This window comes from Palaemon carinicauda, chromosome 10 (assembly GCF_036898095.1).
Source record: "Palaemon carinicauda isolate YSFRI2023 chromosome 10, ASM3689809v2, whole genome shotgun sequence".
Classification (NCBI taxonomy): Eukaryota; Metazoa; Arthropoda; class Malacostraca; order Decapoda; family Palaemonidae; genus Palaemon; species Palaemon carinicauda.
In genome coordinates this window covers 117,197,943-117,213,417 of record NC_090734.1, presented here as the reverse complement: position 1 = coordinate 117,213,417, position 15,475 = coordinate 117,197,943, and the positions used below count along the sequence as shown (strand labels likewise).

Below are 15,475 nucleotides of genomic sequence, written 5' to 3'. Positions count from 1 at the left end.
AGTATTCTTTTGCAACATTTAGGGACAGAGTAAATCTATGTATTCCTCTGCAACATTTAGGGACAGTCAGTCTCAACATATCTTTGCAATATTTAGGGACAGAGTCAGTTTCAGTATTCCTTTGCAACATTTAGGGACAGAGTAAATCTATGTATTCCTCTGCAACATTTAGGGACAATCAATCTCAACATATCTTTACAATATTTAGGGACAGAGTCAATTTCAGTTTTCATTTGCAACATTTAGGGACAGAGCCCATCTCAGTATTCCTTTGCAGAATTTAGGGACAGTCAGTCTCAACATATCTTTGCAATATTTAGGGACAGAGTCAATGTCAGTTTTCCTTTGCAACATTTAGGGACAGAGTCACTCTCGGTATTTCTTTGCAACATTTAGGGGCAGAGTCCATCTCAATATTCCTTTGAAGAATTTAGGGACACTCAATCTCAACATATCTTGGCAATATTTAGGGTCAGAGATAATTACAATATTCCTTTGCAATATTTAGAGTCAATCTCAGTATTTCTTTAGAACATTTTGGGACAGAGTCGATCTTAACATTTTTTTGCAATATTTTGGGACAGAGTTAATTTCAGTATTCTTTTTCAATATTCACTTAATTTCTGTATTGTTTTGCAACATCTTGGGACAAACCAATCTCAATATTTCTCTGCAATATTTAGAGACAGAATCAATCTCAGCATTTCTTTGTAACATTTGGGGACAAAGTCGATCTTCAGTATTCCTTTGCAAAGTTTAGGGAGATAGTCAATCTCAGCATTTATTTGCAAATTTGGGGACAGAGTCAGTTTCAACATTATTACAATATTTAGTAACAGTTAATCTCAACATTTTGCAATAATGAGGTGCAGAGTCAATCTCAGCATTTCTTTGCATTATTTAGGGACAGAGCCAATCTCAACGTTTCTTTGCAACATTTAGGGACAAGAACAGTCTCAACATTTCCTTGCAACCTCCAGATACACAGGCGATCTTAACTTTTCAACATCTCTTTGCAACATGCAACATTCAAAGACAGAAACAATTTCATTATTTAGAGATAGACATAGTAGGTTGGCCAGGGTACCAGCTAGCCATTGAGATACTACCGCTAGAGAGTTATGAGGTCCTTGGCTAGCCAGACATGGCTATATTGGATCGTTTGGCAAACATCTTAATAGGTTTGCTGAAGGTAATCATCTGTTCCCTAGTTTGCAATTTGGTTTTCGTAAAGGCCTTGGAGCATGTGATGCCCTTCGCACAATCTCCAATGCTGTACAGAAATCCCTTGATTGTAGTCAAGAAGTTCGTATAATTGGCCTTAATTTTAGTGCTGCCTTTGACGTGTTAATCATGAGGCCCTTATTTTCAAACTCAAACAGTTGGGAGTGGGTGGGTCGTTTCTTAGCTTTATTATTGAATTTTTAAGTAATAGATCACAAAGAGTTGTTGTTGATGGGTATCAGTGAATATAGGAATGTGATACCTGGTGTTCTTTAGGATAGTGTGCTTGGCCCACTAGTAGGTTAGCCAGGGCACCAGCCACCCGTTGAGATACGAGATACTACCGCTTGAGAGTTATGGGGTATTTTAACTGGCCAGACAGTACTCTATTTGATACTTCTCTCTGGTTACGGTTCATTTTCCCTTTGCCTACACGTACGCCGAATAGCCTGGCATACTCTGTACACATTTTCCTCTGTCGTCATACACCTGACAACACGGAGATTACCAAACAATTAATCTTCTCTCAAGGGGTTAACTACTGCATTGTCATTGTTCAGTGGCCACTTTCTTCTTGGTAAAGGTAGCTCTTTTAGGAGAAGGACACTCCAAAATGAAACCAGTGTTCTCTAGTCTTGGGTAGGGCCATAGCCTCTGTATCATGGTCATCCACTGTCTTGGATTAGAGTTCTCTTGCATGAGGGTACACTCGGGCACACTATTCTATCTTATTTTTCTTCCACTTGTTTTGTTAAAGTTTTTATAGTTTATATAGGAAATATTTATTTTAATATTGTTACTGCTCTTAACATATTTAATTTTTCTTATTTTCTTTCCTCACTGGGCTATTTTCCCTGTTGGAGCCCCTGGGCTTATAGCATCCTGCTTTTTCAACTAGGGTTGTGGCTTAGCAATTAATAATAATAATAATAATAATAATAATAATAATAATAATAGTAATAGTAAAGTCGAGATATGGAAGTTAATCGATCACTTCTTTTAATGAAATCAAGGTGAAAGGGGGAGACTTTTTGTTATGCCACGAAGATTTTATTCCTTTCCTTTTGGGGTTTTGTGGTAGGTATTTGATTGGGTATATTGTATCAGCAATCTTCAAGAATATATTTTGGAAAGGAGTATGGCACACAGAATGACAGCTTTTCATATTATTTGAAATTCACAATCATTCTTCTACTTGTCTCCCAAATGTAAAGATCTTTTTAAAGTTTGTACTCTATGGTATATATTCGCATGTCCATCCAATTGTTATTATCATCACTACTATAACAGTTGTCATTATTCTAAGAATTTTTTTATATACCTCGAGACGAGTAATTACAGCAGGTCCGGAATCATCCAAAGTTTTCAACGTAACAAATCTCAGTCTAATAACGATTACCAATACTGTATAGGTCTGTTTGAATATCAATGAGACACCTCAAAAGAAAGACTTTTTTTAGCGAATGTGATCTACATTTGCATACATTAACCACCTGAAACACGGCTGTGCTCTGAATGTTATTCATTATGCATATCAGTGAACTTGAAATGGCTCAAAACCTCTCCCTTACGAGCTATCTTTGGTCCTGATAACTCTAAGTGTTTCTCGTCGACCAGATTAAATGAATGCAGTAGACGTAGCGTAAGCAATACTTTAATAACAAAGATAATGAAAAATCAGATAATTTTGAAATCAAAAGGGTTCATTAACCTTTAACGTTGAGATGGCAGGTATATAATGGCTGGAGATGAGGATTGTCTTCAGTAGCTGTGGTGTGCTTCGATTGTCAACACCATGGCCTCTCTTCTCACCCTGGTGACCATTGGCCTTTTGGCCACAGCCAGCGCTGGTAAGTCTCCCTTCTCGCTTCTTATAAGATAAAGGAATAACTGATCTTTTTTTTTAATTGAATTACATTATAAAATAAAGTGTAGACGTAATATATGAGATGTCAGTGTGTAAAATAAAACATTACTCTTGACTTCACGTTATTTTTCTTAATTAACAGTAAGAATTACGTAATACTAAAGTAGAGATAGGGTTAATTTTCGCTAAGTAACGTATTTTGAGAAGAAATTGAAAATTATGTGCATGCCTGAGAGAGAGAGAGAGAGAGAGAGAGAGAGAGAGAGAGAGAGAGAGAGAGAGAGAGAGAGAGAGAGAGAGAGATGGGATTACTTGCACAGTGTATTCCCGTATAACTAGCTTCCCTCGAGTGAGGTAAGACAACATTGACTGAATTTAGTGAAAGCAATAATATTTAGTCTAACTTTTGGCATTTCAATCAAATTTATACCGGAAGATTCGATCGTTACGCATCGAGAATCTTTTAGGTATTTCCAATGAATTAAGATATAAATTTCTCTAGTTCTGAGAGATGGTATGAGCATTCACAATGGTATAGGCCAAAGCACATAGATCTATTTCTTTAAAGAAATTTTGTAAAAAAAAAAAAAAAAAAAAAAAAAAAAAAAAAAAAAAAAAAAAGGTACTGTCAATTTCATCATGCACCTGGCGAGTCGGGTATAAATCCTGTATGAAGAAACTTTAACATCAAGACGAATAATTCCTGATTCCTGAACCTCTTGTGTGTGAGTACATCAGTGTCAATACTATTATGGAACAGTAAGATGTTGTTAAAGAGAATTAATGCTCAATTATATAATCTATTTCTCCACACACACACATCTCAAGAGCAGCCCATGTGCTTATTTCATGCAGAAAAATGACAAGCTTAATTCTATTTCACCTGTTTAACTCTCTTTCGACCCCTTCCAGCCCCTTGGTCTGCAGATGTCCCACGCTGCGCTGATGAATGTCCCATTCTCGGATCCCAGAAACTCTATTACGCCCCTGGAAACACTTACTCATATTCCTACACTGGAAGATCGGAAATTCACATGAAGGATGTGGAAGGCGGCGTCTCCCAGATGGAATGGACCTCTCAAGTGGACTTGACTTGGATCAATCCATGTGACATGGCCATCTCTTTCAAGAACCCATCCTTTGGGGGAGCCAGCGGTAAGGGCAATGCGTCTCTGGTTAAAAATAGATTGATTCGGGAGATATTCAGCTATATGTCGTGTTATGGTGGGGTTTTGAATGATGTTGAATTCATAGTTTCACTACTTTGTGACAGGCACCCCTGAGGCCAGTTTCTTGACCCGATATCCCATGATGGTGGCCATGAAGGATGGACGTGTTAGTCACGTGTGCAGTCATCCAGATGACGACACTTGGTCGATTAATCTCAAGAAGGGTGTTGCGTCTGCTTTCCAGAATTCATTACCATCAAACTCATCAGTAAATTCAGGACTGAACTTCACAGAGGTAACTTTTAGTATTTACTTTTATTGGATTCATTGTCATATCAAGTCTGTCCAGCGGCTTTCTTAAGTGGCAAACCATATTTTTATAGTGTAGCCTTTCAAAAACAGAATGCCATGTTAGACAAATGCTTGGTATTGATTGTCTTTTCTTAAAATTATATCAATTACAATTTAGAATATCACCATGAATATATTAGTTGTTAGGCTAGTAGAGAACTTCCATAAATATATCAGAAAATTGGGCAAGGAAAATAATATTAATTTACTCTTTCCAATTTTATAGACTGATATCACAGGGCAGGGACCAACATTGTACAAAGTAAGAAATGAGGGAGAAAAGGTAATTGTTGAGAAAAGAAAGAATCACCGATATTTGCAAGAACGTTTCCCAAGCCAATCTGAAACACCAATGTCTTGGATTAAAGCTCCTCTTCCCATACAAGAATCAATGTGCAAATGCAGACAGGAAATAACGAGAGGCATCTATACTTCAATTGTTTGTGAAGACAGAAATATTATCAAGCCAGTTCTTGGATCATACAAGTACATTGAAGCTAAGCAGGAATCTAAACTGCAGTTCCAGTCAGAATCATCAAGTCCTCCAGCAGCTCTTTCAACCCTTAAAGGTCATTTGGTCAGAAGAAGTTTGTTGTTCAACCATGAAACGCTCAAGAAAAACCCCAAATTGGTGCCACAACTTGAGCAGGCTCTTAAACACGTATGTGAAAAGACAAAGAATGCTGTTGAAAAGGATGCTGCTCTGTGGGTAGATAAAGCTATCCATCTAATGAGACACATTCCTGAAGAGGCAGTCGAGGAAATGCTGCAGAAAGTCAAAAGTGGAGAAATTTGCAGTGAAAAGGAGATGATGGAAAGCCTCTTCTTAGATATTGTTGCTTATGTCCAAGAGGCCAGTACAGTAAAACTTATGATAAGAGAGATGATGAGTGGGCGAGCTACTGGAGGTCGAGTTGCTCTGTACACTGCAGCCCTGTTTCTCACTCCCAGGCCTTCCATTCATGCAGTTGAGGCTGTAAAACCTTTGCTTGAAGAGTGTGAGCGATTCCCAATGGCCTGTCTTGCAGCATCTTCTATGGTTAATACATATTGCAAGCACCATCCTCATTGCCAACAAGATGCTCCCGTTCGACAGGCTGCAGAAACTCTGAGTCGGAAAATCCAGGAACGCTGCTCTTCTGGAGGAAGTGGAGAGACTGAGAAGGCATGCCTTGCCTCATTAAAGTCTCTTGGTAATATGGGTGCAATGACTTCTGAAGTAGCAAGAAATGTGATAAGCATCATTGAAAAACGAGATTTACCAAATGTCATGAGGGTTACTGCGGCACAGGCCTTTAGGAATGCCAAATGTGAAGTTGAGGTGAGTTCATCTTTTTCATTTACCAATTTCCTTTCTTGATTTTGAAAATAGTTTCTGCTGAAGAATAGTGAACAGCGTTAGGTATATGTCTAATGACATCAGTTTTTCTTTTTATTAGCCCACAAAACAACTTGTAAGGATTGCTCTTGATCCAAAGAAGAAGACTGAAATTCGCATTGCATCTTATTTGGCTGCAATCAGGTGTATGGTAGATCAAGACTTGCAGATGACCGTTGACAAGATCTCAAAAGAAGAAAACACCCAAGGTAAGTTGGTGCCTAGACTATTTTGATATTTATTCTCTTGTGTTAATTATTGAATAATCTTTAAAATTATTAAAAGTGTTTTCTATAAATAAATGCCTGAATCAGAAGGTATACTGTGATACGAGTAGGTTATAATTTTTTAATTTGGAGGGTCATAAATGCAGCTTGATAGTAGTGTCTACGTTAGCTTTCAACATATAGAAAAATTAGACTATATCATTCTGTATTTATAGACTGTACAATGCGTTCATAAATACAGTACATTAGGAGATAGCATGAAGTGTGTGATAAGTTTTGAGCTAGAACTTTAGAGTCGAGTTGGGAGCGAGACATTAACAAGTTCTAAAAACTTAATTATATATTTTCTTCTATTCACATCAGTGCGTGGATTCATCCTAAGCCACCTATGGAATCTCCAAGAGTCATCAGCCCCTCATAAGGAAAGGCTTAGGTACATGCTATCAGGCATCTCAATTCCATCTAATTTCACTCTTGATGTACGACAATACTCCAGGAATATTGACCTTTCCTATTACGCTCCTTCTTTTGGGATTGGTGGTGGTGTTGAGTCCAATATAATCTATGGTACTAGGTCATTCATTCCTCGTTCAGTGAAGGTTAATGTGACCTCTGCTCTTGGAGCAACTCCAGTGAACCTTGGAGAATTCGGTATGCGATTCGAAGGCTTGGAACCCATCATGGAGAAGCTGTTTGGACCAGAGGGGTATTTCCAGAAGTCCTCTTTGAGGAAGATCTTGAGAGATGCTACTGAATATGCTGAAGATAGAGGAAGTAATATTCTTGAGCATTTGACGAAAACCTTGAGAGAGAGAAGATCGATTGATTTGTCTACCATCTCTCACTTCTTCAGTCAGGTTTATGGTGAGCAATCAATGAAAGAGTCTCGTGCAGATTTCTTTGCTCGCATCAGTGGCCAGGAGATAGCATATGCCTCATTAACAAAGAAACTATTTGAAGGTGTCACTGTTGATGGGTGGATTGATAAGGTCTTTAACATGATTGATGAAGCACTTCGTAAAATGACTGACATGAATGCTAATACAGCCAGAGTACTTCAAGTAGACTTTGATCAGTACCTACCAACAATACAAGGTCTGCCTCTGAGGATGAAGATAAATGGAACAGCCGTAGTTGGGTTGAAGATTGAAAGCAGACTTAATAGTCTTAAAAGTAGCTCTGCAAGTATTCTGAAAATGAAACCCAGCCTTTCAGGTAAAGTAAATGGATTCATTGGATTTGATTCATTCATGGCCTCATGCGGTGTTCGCTCAGTGAATGATATTGCCAGCAAAAATGGATTTTTCATTAATGTGAAAGGAGGAGAAAGATTTGAAATTGAACTAGATGTTCCTGAGAAAATGGATGTGATTGATATTAGGAGCGAGAATTATCTAATGAAAGCAGTTAAAGGGCAAGGTGAAACTAGAATTAGTCCTCCTGGAGTCAGGATATCTGAAGTGCAGCACCAGGATTGCCTTCAGTCTATGGAAAAAAATCTTGTCTTGAAGATGTGCTATGATGTGAAGTTCCCAAATATGCTTAGAAGCCAGGGGCTACCTCTGGGACAGCTATTGGTGGCAAAATTGACTCTTGAAAAGGTTGAGCCCTCAATGAAAGGATGGAAAATTTTAGGCTTTGTGCAAAATACTGCAGAAATGAAGGAAGTGAAAATCCAGATGAAAACTGAGGGATCATCGTCACCAAGAATGGCTGAAGCCCACATTACATCTTCTATGGATCAAGGTCTTATGAATCTGGGGGTAATGATATCATCACATGCCTCTGGAGGATACAAGGTAGAGCTCAAGGGAAAATGTGAAGAAAGTGAAAAGCTACTGGAGGCCAACGTTTGGAGCAGTAAAAGTAAAAGCTTCACCCCCGAGACACAGGTTGTGGAAGTTATGTTTGCTAGCAAGTACAATGGTGAAGAGTCCCAAATGGAATTGGTAGCCAAGACAAAGCATGACTTAAGGCCCTACATTGCCTATGAATTTGAAGGTAACTTTTTGACTCTCCTGAAAAAATATTAAAATGTAATTTGTTAAATTGATTATCCTTAGAAAAACTGGAACTTTGTGCATGTAATAGATTTATTTGATTTAGTTTTTGAAGTGTCATATACTGTAATGCCATTTTTGTCTCATTTTTTTTAGCTGTTGGAGATGTAGCATACACCAGATTAACTGGAATTCCTTATCTACGACGTCTTCATAAATTTGACCTCAGGACTCAAATGAAAGACTTTAAATGGGTTTCAACCATAGAAAAGAAGAGTGGGTCTGAATATGCTACCACTGTAAAGGTTGAATCAAGGAGTGCTGAAAAGTTTGCTATTGAAGCCACCCATAACATTGAGGGTGGCTCTGGAGGAGGTATCGTCATGAAGACAGTTGCTAGGGGTAAGTCTTATGGAAAGCTTCAAATTCATATGAAAATATAAATTTCACAGCTGATGAGAAAGGTAATATTGAAATGTTTATGGGTTTTTTTGCATATTTGCAGTTAAATCAGAAAGTGGCCAGTACAAAGCTGTTTGTGATGTGCACAACACATATGAGAAGATTGGAACCTCGTTACAAATTGTCAGCTCTTCAGGAGGAGCAAAGATAGTTGATGTCGAAGCTATGTTTGCTAGGGCAGGACAGATTCGCAATGTAAAATTCCAGGTACGGTGTAATTTTTACTTAATTTCTATAGCATTAGTTCCGATTAACTGAGTTTGTAACTACAGAAAAACTGAGAAAGATTAAAGTAAGTTATCCTTTCTATTTGTTAGCTTTATTATCCTTGTCTTTTCAGATGGATATGCCACGCTACATGAAACCCATCAAATTTGAAGTCAAAACAGAGGACCAGGGTAACCACCAGTACCAGTTCCAATCAGCCCTCAGACAAGGAAGTGTGGTTATACTACAAACTGATGGAGTCACAACCTTCAAATATACCCCCAGTATGCTACAACTTCAGATCGCTCAACATTTACAAACATCAGAGATTGGACCTCACAGTATATCCACAACTGTCATATGGGCTAAAAACAAACAAGAACTAGGTTTTGAAATAAAAGATCTACAGAAACAACTCGTTTCAATCAGGTGGGATTTATCAGCAGAGAGCAGTGAAGAAACAAAGGCTCACTTCAAGCTAATGATGCATGATGTCATTGATAACAAGATAGATGCTATCATCAGTAAGAATAATGTTCAGGTAAGCTTCAGTAATGTAGTGAAGAGTACAGGATCTTCACACCATGTAAGAGGATTTTCAGATGTTGATTTAAGAAGCCAGATGGTCAAGATTGGGCTGGGCTGGGATGTTGACAGAGATCCTAATCAGAAATTGAGCATCGAAGCCAAGGTCATTGGAAGTCCATCCTCTCCGCACCAGACTGTAATTCAGTAAGTTTTATCTACTTTGTTCAGTTCTAATATGTTGAAAATTTTCTCTATTATTATTAAAATCAAATAATGATTCTCATATATATTTCCTAAAGTCAGAGATACTTTTCAGTGGCGTAGCAACCTTTGTAGGGAAGACTTATAACTGCAAGGTTGAATTAAGGCGAGCAGACTCACAGCCTGGATTACTGGGAAAGAAGGACATAGCAATTGAGATAACTACTCCATCTCAGAAGACTTATGCTCTTAATACTAATCTGGATGTCGAAAAGCAACCATCTAGAGCCACAGTACGGGCTCAAATCCGCTACAAGAACCCAGAGCGCAAAGAATTTAGAATATCCACTGACCTTTCTGCTGAACATCTTGGTAGACCTTATAACTTTAAAATGAATGCCAAGGCTAATGTTATCTGCCCAGAAGGACGGCAGACAGATGTTTCTTTTGAATCAAAACATGAGTTCACTGGAAATCAAAGGGAGGTCCTATTAAAGGTAATTATTTCTTAAAAGATCTTTCGTTATTTTGTTATAAAGTGAATGTAATTTCCTGAATGCTCACGTTGCTTTTAATCTAGGTCTTTCTATGGCTCTGTTTTGTAATTTATTACATACCATCAACTGGAAATACAGATATTTTTAATTCCGATTTACCTTAAACATAGAAAGTTGATCTGGATTATTTTTTTTTTCTCTTTGTTTTGCCACTAAAATATCAGGTTAAGTAAGCCACAGTAATTTTGATTCGTAAATCGCAATCCATACCACAGAAAGTTAAGACAAAATTCCTAATTTTTCATTTTTCATTTCCAGATGAATGTTGTCAACCCTGCACTGAGTAAGCCACTAGAAACTTCCTTCATTTTATCAAATCAACCAAGATCATATGAGGCAAAGTGGATGATTGATGTAATGTCTCCTGCTGACGGTGCTCAGTATGACCTTAAAGTTTCTCCTGAAGGTGTCCAGTCCTTCAAGGTTGGTTTTGACCTTAAAGAGATTGTGGCGCTTCTTAAGGCTATTCACAGACTAGTTGGGGCAGGATCTGGGCCTTCAGAACCAATGGGAAGTGCCAAGTACCTCCTTGCGTATGAGAGGCCAGAGCGCTGGAATCACAAAGTTCTTGTGCATTCCCCCTCCAGACACATGGAAGGAGAAGCAAGGTGCTCCTCATCAGAATACAGAGTTACCTTCCATCCAGAAAGGCACATGAGTGACAAAAAGTATGAAATGGCCTTCACTTCCTCTGAGAGGTCTGGTCCATGGGAAAGTGAGCTCAGGTATGAAGGCCGAGTCCATCATCCCTCATTAGAAAGAGAAAGGAGAGTAGAATTTGCACTCATGCTCAATGAGAAAACTCAGGGAACATTGGAATTGGACATTTTCCCAAGGTCAGAAGATAAAATTACTGGCACTCTTGAATCCACAATGATTGCCATGAACAGCTACAAGGTAGAAGCAAAATTGACAGGAAAAGTAAGTATGCTTAAAGTTAAAACTTCAAGACTTTGAAATATATATATAAATGTGTATGTATATATATATATATATATATATATATATATATATATATATATATATATATATATATATTGCATTTTCTCTTCTTTCATACATACTGTATATCACAAGATTACATGGAAATGAACATTGCTTCTTTATTCTAAATTTTCATTTGTATTCATACCTACAGGTACTCAAGGTTCAACCAAAGGTCATAGTAAGCGCTTCTTATGCTCGTCATAATATTGGCTTTGATTTAGTGTTTGAAAAGTCCTCCTCAGCTAAACCATCTTTCGTTGTCTCTGGAAAATATGACCGAAGCTTTGGAAGAAATGCCGCAGTAGCATTCACAGTGAGAACCGAAGAAGGCCCAGTGGTAGAAATGTCCGCAGCCGTGAAACCTAAAGGAGAACCTTCATGCAATGGGCTGAGAATATCTGCTAAGACCTATGTTTCTACACTAGGAAAATATGATCTTTCCTCTGAACTGTGTAAACCTGGCTTTGCAAGAGTTTCCATGTGGAAAGAAGGCAGCAGCAAACACGTTATTGCTAGACTTGGACTTCGAGCTATTAAGGATCTTGAGTTCAGCATCTCAGAAAAAGATGAGAGGCGTCAAGAGGAATCATATGTTGCTATGATGAAAATGAAATTGATCTCTCCGAAACTTGTCAATACAGAATTGAAATGGAGATCTGAAAAGGTTTCTGAATTACAAGTAAGTATTGTCTGATTATTTTACTAAATTCAGTAATCGCCATAATTATATTAGGCAACTGTTGATTAAATCTTACTTATGCACATATATTTGACTTCAAATAATAAAGATTTTGTTAAAGATAGAGTTATCAAATATAATATTAAATTGAAATCATAAGCAGGGGTAAGAATCATCAATATCCTGAGTAAGGCTGCATCCACACTGGCAGAAATTTGGCAGGTTCAGGGAGTGGACTGAAGCTTTAATTTGAATATATTGATTCAAATTACTTTGTTTAGACAAATATCCAAAAAGGTCGGGCTAGAACTATCTAATTGAAACTTACATGTTTGAAATTCAAGCCCTAGCCTTCCCCAGCCTGCACCTACTGAATTCGGGCCTGTATGGACACAGTCTTAGTGCTTATGGCAGCAAAGATCTCATCTTTCTCAAGAACAAGATAAAAGAAACTTTCAAGTTTTCAGCTTTTAAATTCCTATGCCTAACAAAGATTTTTTTTTTTTTTATTAGGAAGCTGCATCTGAAAAAATGTCTAGGGTGTCATCAGGCCTCAGGTCTTGGGTTAACCACCAGGAGCAAGAAATTCTTAATCTCTCTGGATCAAGCAGCCCTTCATCTGAAATGTCAAGACTATGGCAAGAGGCAAAACAAGAGCTACACAGAATCTACTCTGACTTATCATATGACGGATTGATACCATCTAAGGAGACCATTGAGAGATGGTGGAACTCTCCCTCAATCCGCAAGATGCTCGGAGGCTACAAGACTCTTTGGTCTCAAGTGGATCATCTTAAAAAGAAAATATATGAAACTGTACCTATCACTATCAGAGGTTTGAAGCATCATTGTTCAGGATTTACTAAAGTTGCAAACGGAGGTTAGTTATTTGGTATTTTTAGTTGAGATAGTTTTTACGGCTAAATTCTTTATAGCTTTCATCAAGAAATTTGTCCTTGAAATAAAGTACTTCAGTTAGATATTTTCCAAATAAGTGAGGAGTAAGTATTTGATAATCGACTATCATCTGTATGTAATGAAATAATAAATCTCTTCTATCTCTAACTACTATTAATGCCAATTGTCGCCACTTTGCAGTTGTGGTTGGAGGAGCTCGTTGGATAGAAACTGGAGAAATGCCTGAAGAGGTAAAGAGCCTTTGTGAAAGCATCACGAACACTGCCCTTTGGCAAGACATCAAGGCTCTGCTCAACGACATGGCATCTATGTTTGGAGAACAGAAGGAAGCCATCATTGATATAATGAACAAATATAGAGATACTCTATGGAAGGATTGGCAAAATATTCTTAAAGATCTAGGACGTAACATGAGAGTTCAAGAAACAGTCAATTGGATCCTCAATGAGTTTAACATGGTAAGTTTTAAAAATTCTAAACTTCTATGGTTTATCCAGTAGCATGAGCATCATTAGGCTGCTGTGAAAGAGAATTACTGTCCTGTAATGAAAGTCCATCATCTTAAAGATATTCATAGTACTTTTCTGTTGCAGGAAAAAATGGCAATCCAGGCAGTCGAACGTGTTGTCAATAAGGTGATTCAGTCTTCTTTGCTTTCTTCAGTCCAAATCAGAGGAAGTCATGTGGAAATACAGATTCCCCTTCGTCGGCCAGTTAACTCTCTAACAACGGCATGGAATAGTATGTTGATTAATCCCATCCCTGTTCCTGAGAACGTATTTCGCATTTATGAAACGTTGTCTCTCCGCTCTACTGACTACTTACTGTGGTCTTACTATTCTTTGTTCCCCAGACATGTGTCAGATCTAATTCCTCCTTTCAATCGCACTGCTGTTATTGTGGATGGTACAGAGATTTTGACCTTTGACAGAGCTGTTCTCAGAGCTCCTCGTTCTGCCTGTAAGGTATTGTTGGCAGTGACTAAATCATTCTCACTCACTATGGAAAATCCTCCATCTTCGCCCTCTCCTAAGGTAACCTTTAAGGTTCATGACACCATAGTTGTCATTCAGCCTGACCATAAGGTAACTGTTAATGGAAGAGAAGTTAGTGGTGAGGAGGAAACTGCTGGCCCAGTCATGATCAAGAAGACCCAAGAGAAAATAAAGGTAATGTCTCCCTACATGATTCTGCGAATTTACCCAAGAAACGGTGTCATCACTGCTCAAGTATCAGGGTGGAAATTTGGCCGCGTGGCCGGCCTTCTAGGTACTTACGACGGAGAAATGGCTAACGACTGGCTTACAGTTCATGGCACTCGAGCAGCTAATCTTCAGGAGCTTGTCAAGTCATGGCAAGAAGACCAGAGTTGCCAGACACCTCATGTCGCGCCCCTGAGTGAAGTTACGGTTCCTCCACTCCGGTACATCCAGTGCAAAGCTCTCCTGGGCATTCGTTCCCGCTGCAATCCTTTGGTTCGTCCCGACCCCTTCATCAAGATGTGTCTGACTGCCAAGAATGCCTGTGATGTTGCTAAGGCTTACAATGCTGTATGCTCTGCCAGAGGTGTTAAGGATATCTTCCCCTTGGCCTGTTAAGAGCCCAGTCATTCCTATGATTGAATTATGTCAATGACTGTCCAAGTGTTTGGCCTTTGGGAATTTTAAATGTAATATTCAAGTTTTGCATATCAGAAAATTATATGAATAAAAATAACAAATATACAAAGTGTACTTAAAATGAATATGAAAAAAATGAAAATAAAATATTGAGAAATTTTATTTATTTTCTTTCAATTAAGATGTGATTGAAGGTTATGGGATAGGAGAAAACAAGTATATGTTATTGTCCTTATCAGTAAGAAATTTAATAAGGCTACTGACCATAGTTAATAAGCACGAGGTGAAGAACCCCCAGTGGTCATAGATACAACTTTACGAGGACTTTGGGAAAGAATGAGCTTGGTGTCAGATAACGGATTTTGAGCAAAGTGAAAAATCTATTTTTGGGTGAGATAGCCATGTCTTCCTGATGGAAGATTCCTTTAGGTAGCTTTCTAAGGGATATTTGTTACAGTGATACTCCCAGAGAATTATCCATAGGTCTCCAGAATTCTAACTCCTGGCGCGAGTATCCTTAATATAGCTTTAAGGATATCGCATAATGTCAGGGGACGTATTGTTAGATACGACACATAGCAATCTTCAGCCCGAGTAGATTTAACTCTTAGAGGGGGAAGAGTGGCGAAATTGAAGGGGAGCCGTTATCAAGGTATCTGGTGGACCTCCTCTCCTAACTTGCATTTATGCTGAAATAGCCACAAATAGAGTAGTTTTGGGTTGGGTCATTTAAGAAAGAAGGTTGGCTCCATCATGACGACATGGCTATCTCACCCAAAAACTAGATTTTTCACTTTGCTCAAAATCTGTTTTTTTGGGGATCGGCCATGTCGTCCTTATGGAAGCTTACCAGAGAATTAACTTGAAAGTACTATATCTGTGGGTTTGTATAAGTGCCTTTACTTTGAATGAGTTCCTTATATGGTCATCTAGACCCGTATATGACATTACCGTTATTTGTCATATCCACTAAGCTTGGAACTAGCTTAGGGCTTCCTGCCCCCTGCAGGGAAAGTGTCGGGAATTTCGACCCGATCAATCGAAATTCCCGCCATTTGACTCCACCTACGACTACGTCAAATTGGAGGGAGAGGAGAAACT

At 38.3% G+C, this 15,475-nt stretch overlaps 1 protein-coding gene across 1 annotated transcript; it reads left to right on the top strand.

Annotated features, from left to right (window-relative positions):
• Positions 1-2,936: 2,936 nt before the first annotated feature.
• Positions 2,937-14,532, top strand: LOC137648701 (vitellogenin-like). Its single transcript, XM_068381735.1, has 15 exons — positions 2,937-3,074; positions 4,004-4,246; positions 4,365-4,555; positions 4,838-5,932; positions 6,051-6,198; positions 6,580-8,217; positions 8,373-8,618; positions 8,722-8,885; positions 9,019-9,617; positions 9,730-10,111; positions 10,430-11,092; positions 11,310-11,837; positions 12,351-12,717; positions 12,936-13,213; positions 13,349-14,532. Exons 1-15 carry the CDS (start codon positions 3,020-3,022, stop codon positions 14,351-14,353), a joined length of 7,602 nt encoding a protein of 2,533 aa, XP_068237836.1. The 5' UTR covers positions 2,937-3,019; the 3' UTR covers positions 14,354-14,532.
• Positions 14,533-15,475: the final 943 nt, after the last annotated feature.

Coding starts and splice junctions, on each gene's coding strand:
- LOC137648701 (XM_068381735.1), top strand. CDS start 3,020: ATGGCCTCTCTTCTCACCCTGGTGACCATTGGCCTTTTGGCCACAGCC. Junction 8,886..9,018: donor TTCGCAATGTAAAATTCCAG/GTACGGTGTAAT, acceptor TTGTCTTTTCAG/ATGGATATGCCACGCTACAT. Junction 12,718..12,935: donor TACTAAAGTTGCAAACGGAG/GTTAGTTATTTG, acceptor GCCACTTTGCAG/TTGTGGTTGGAGGAGCTCGT.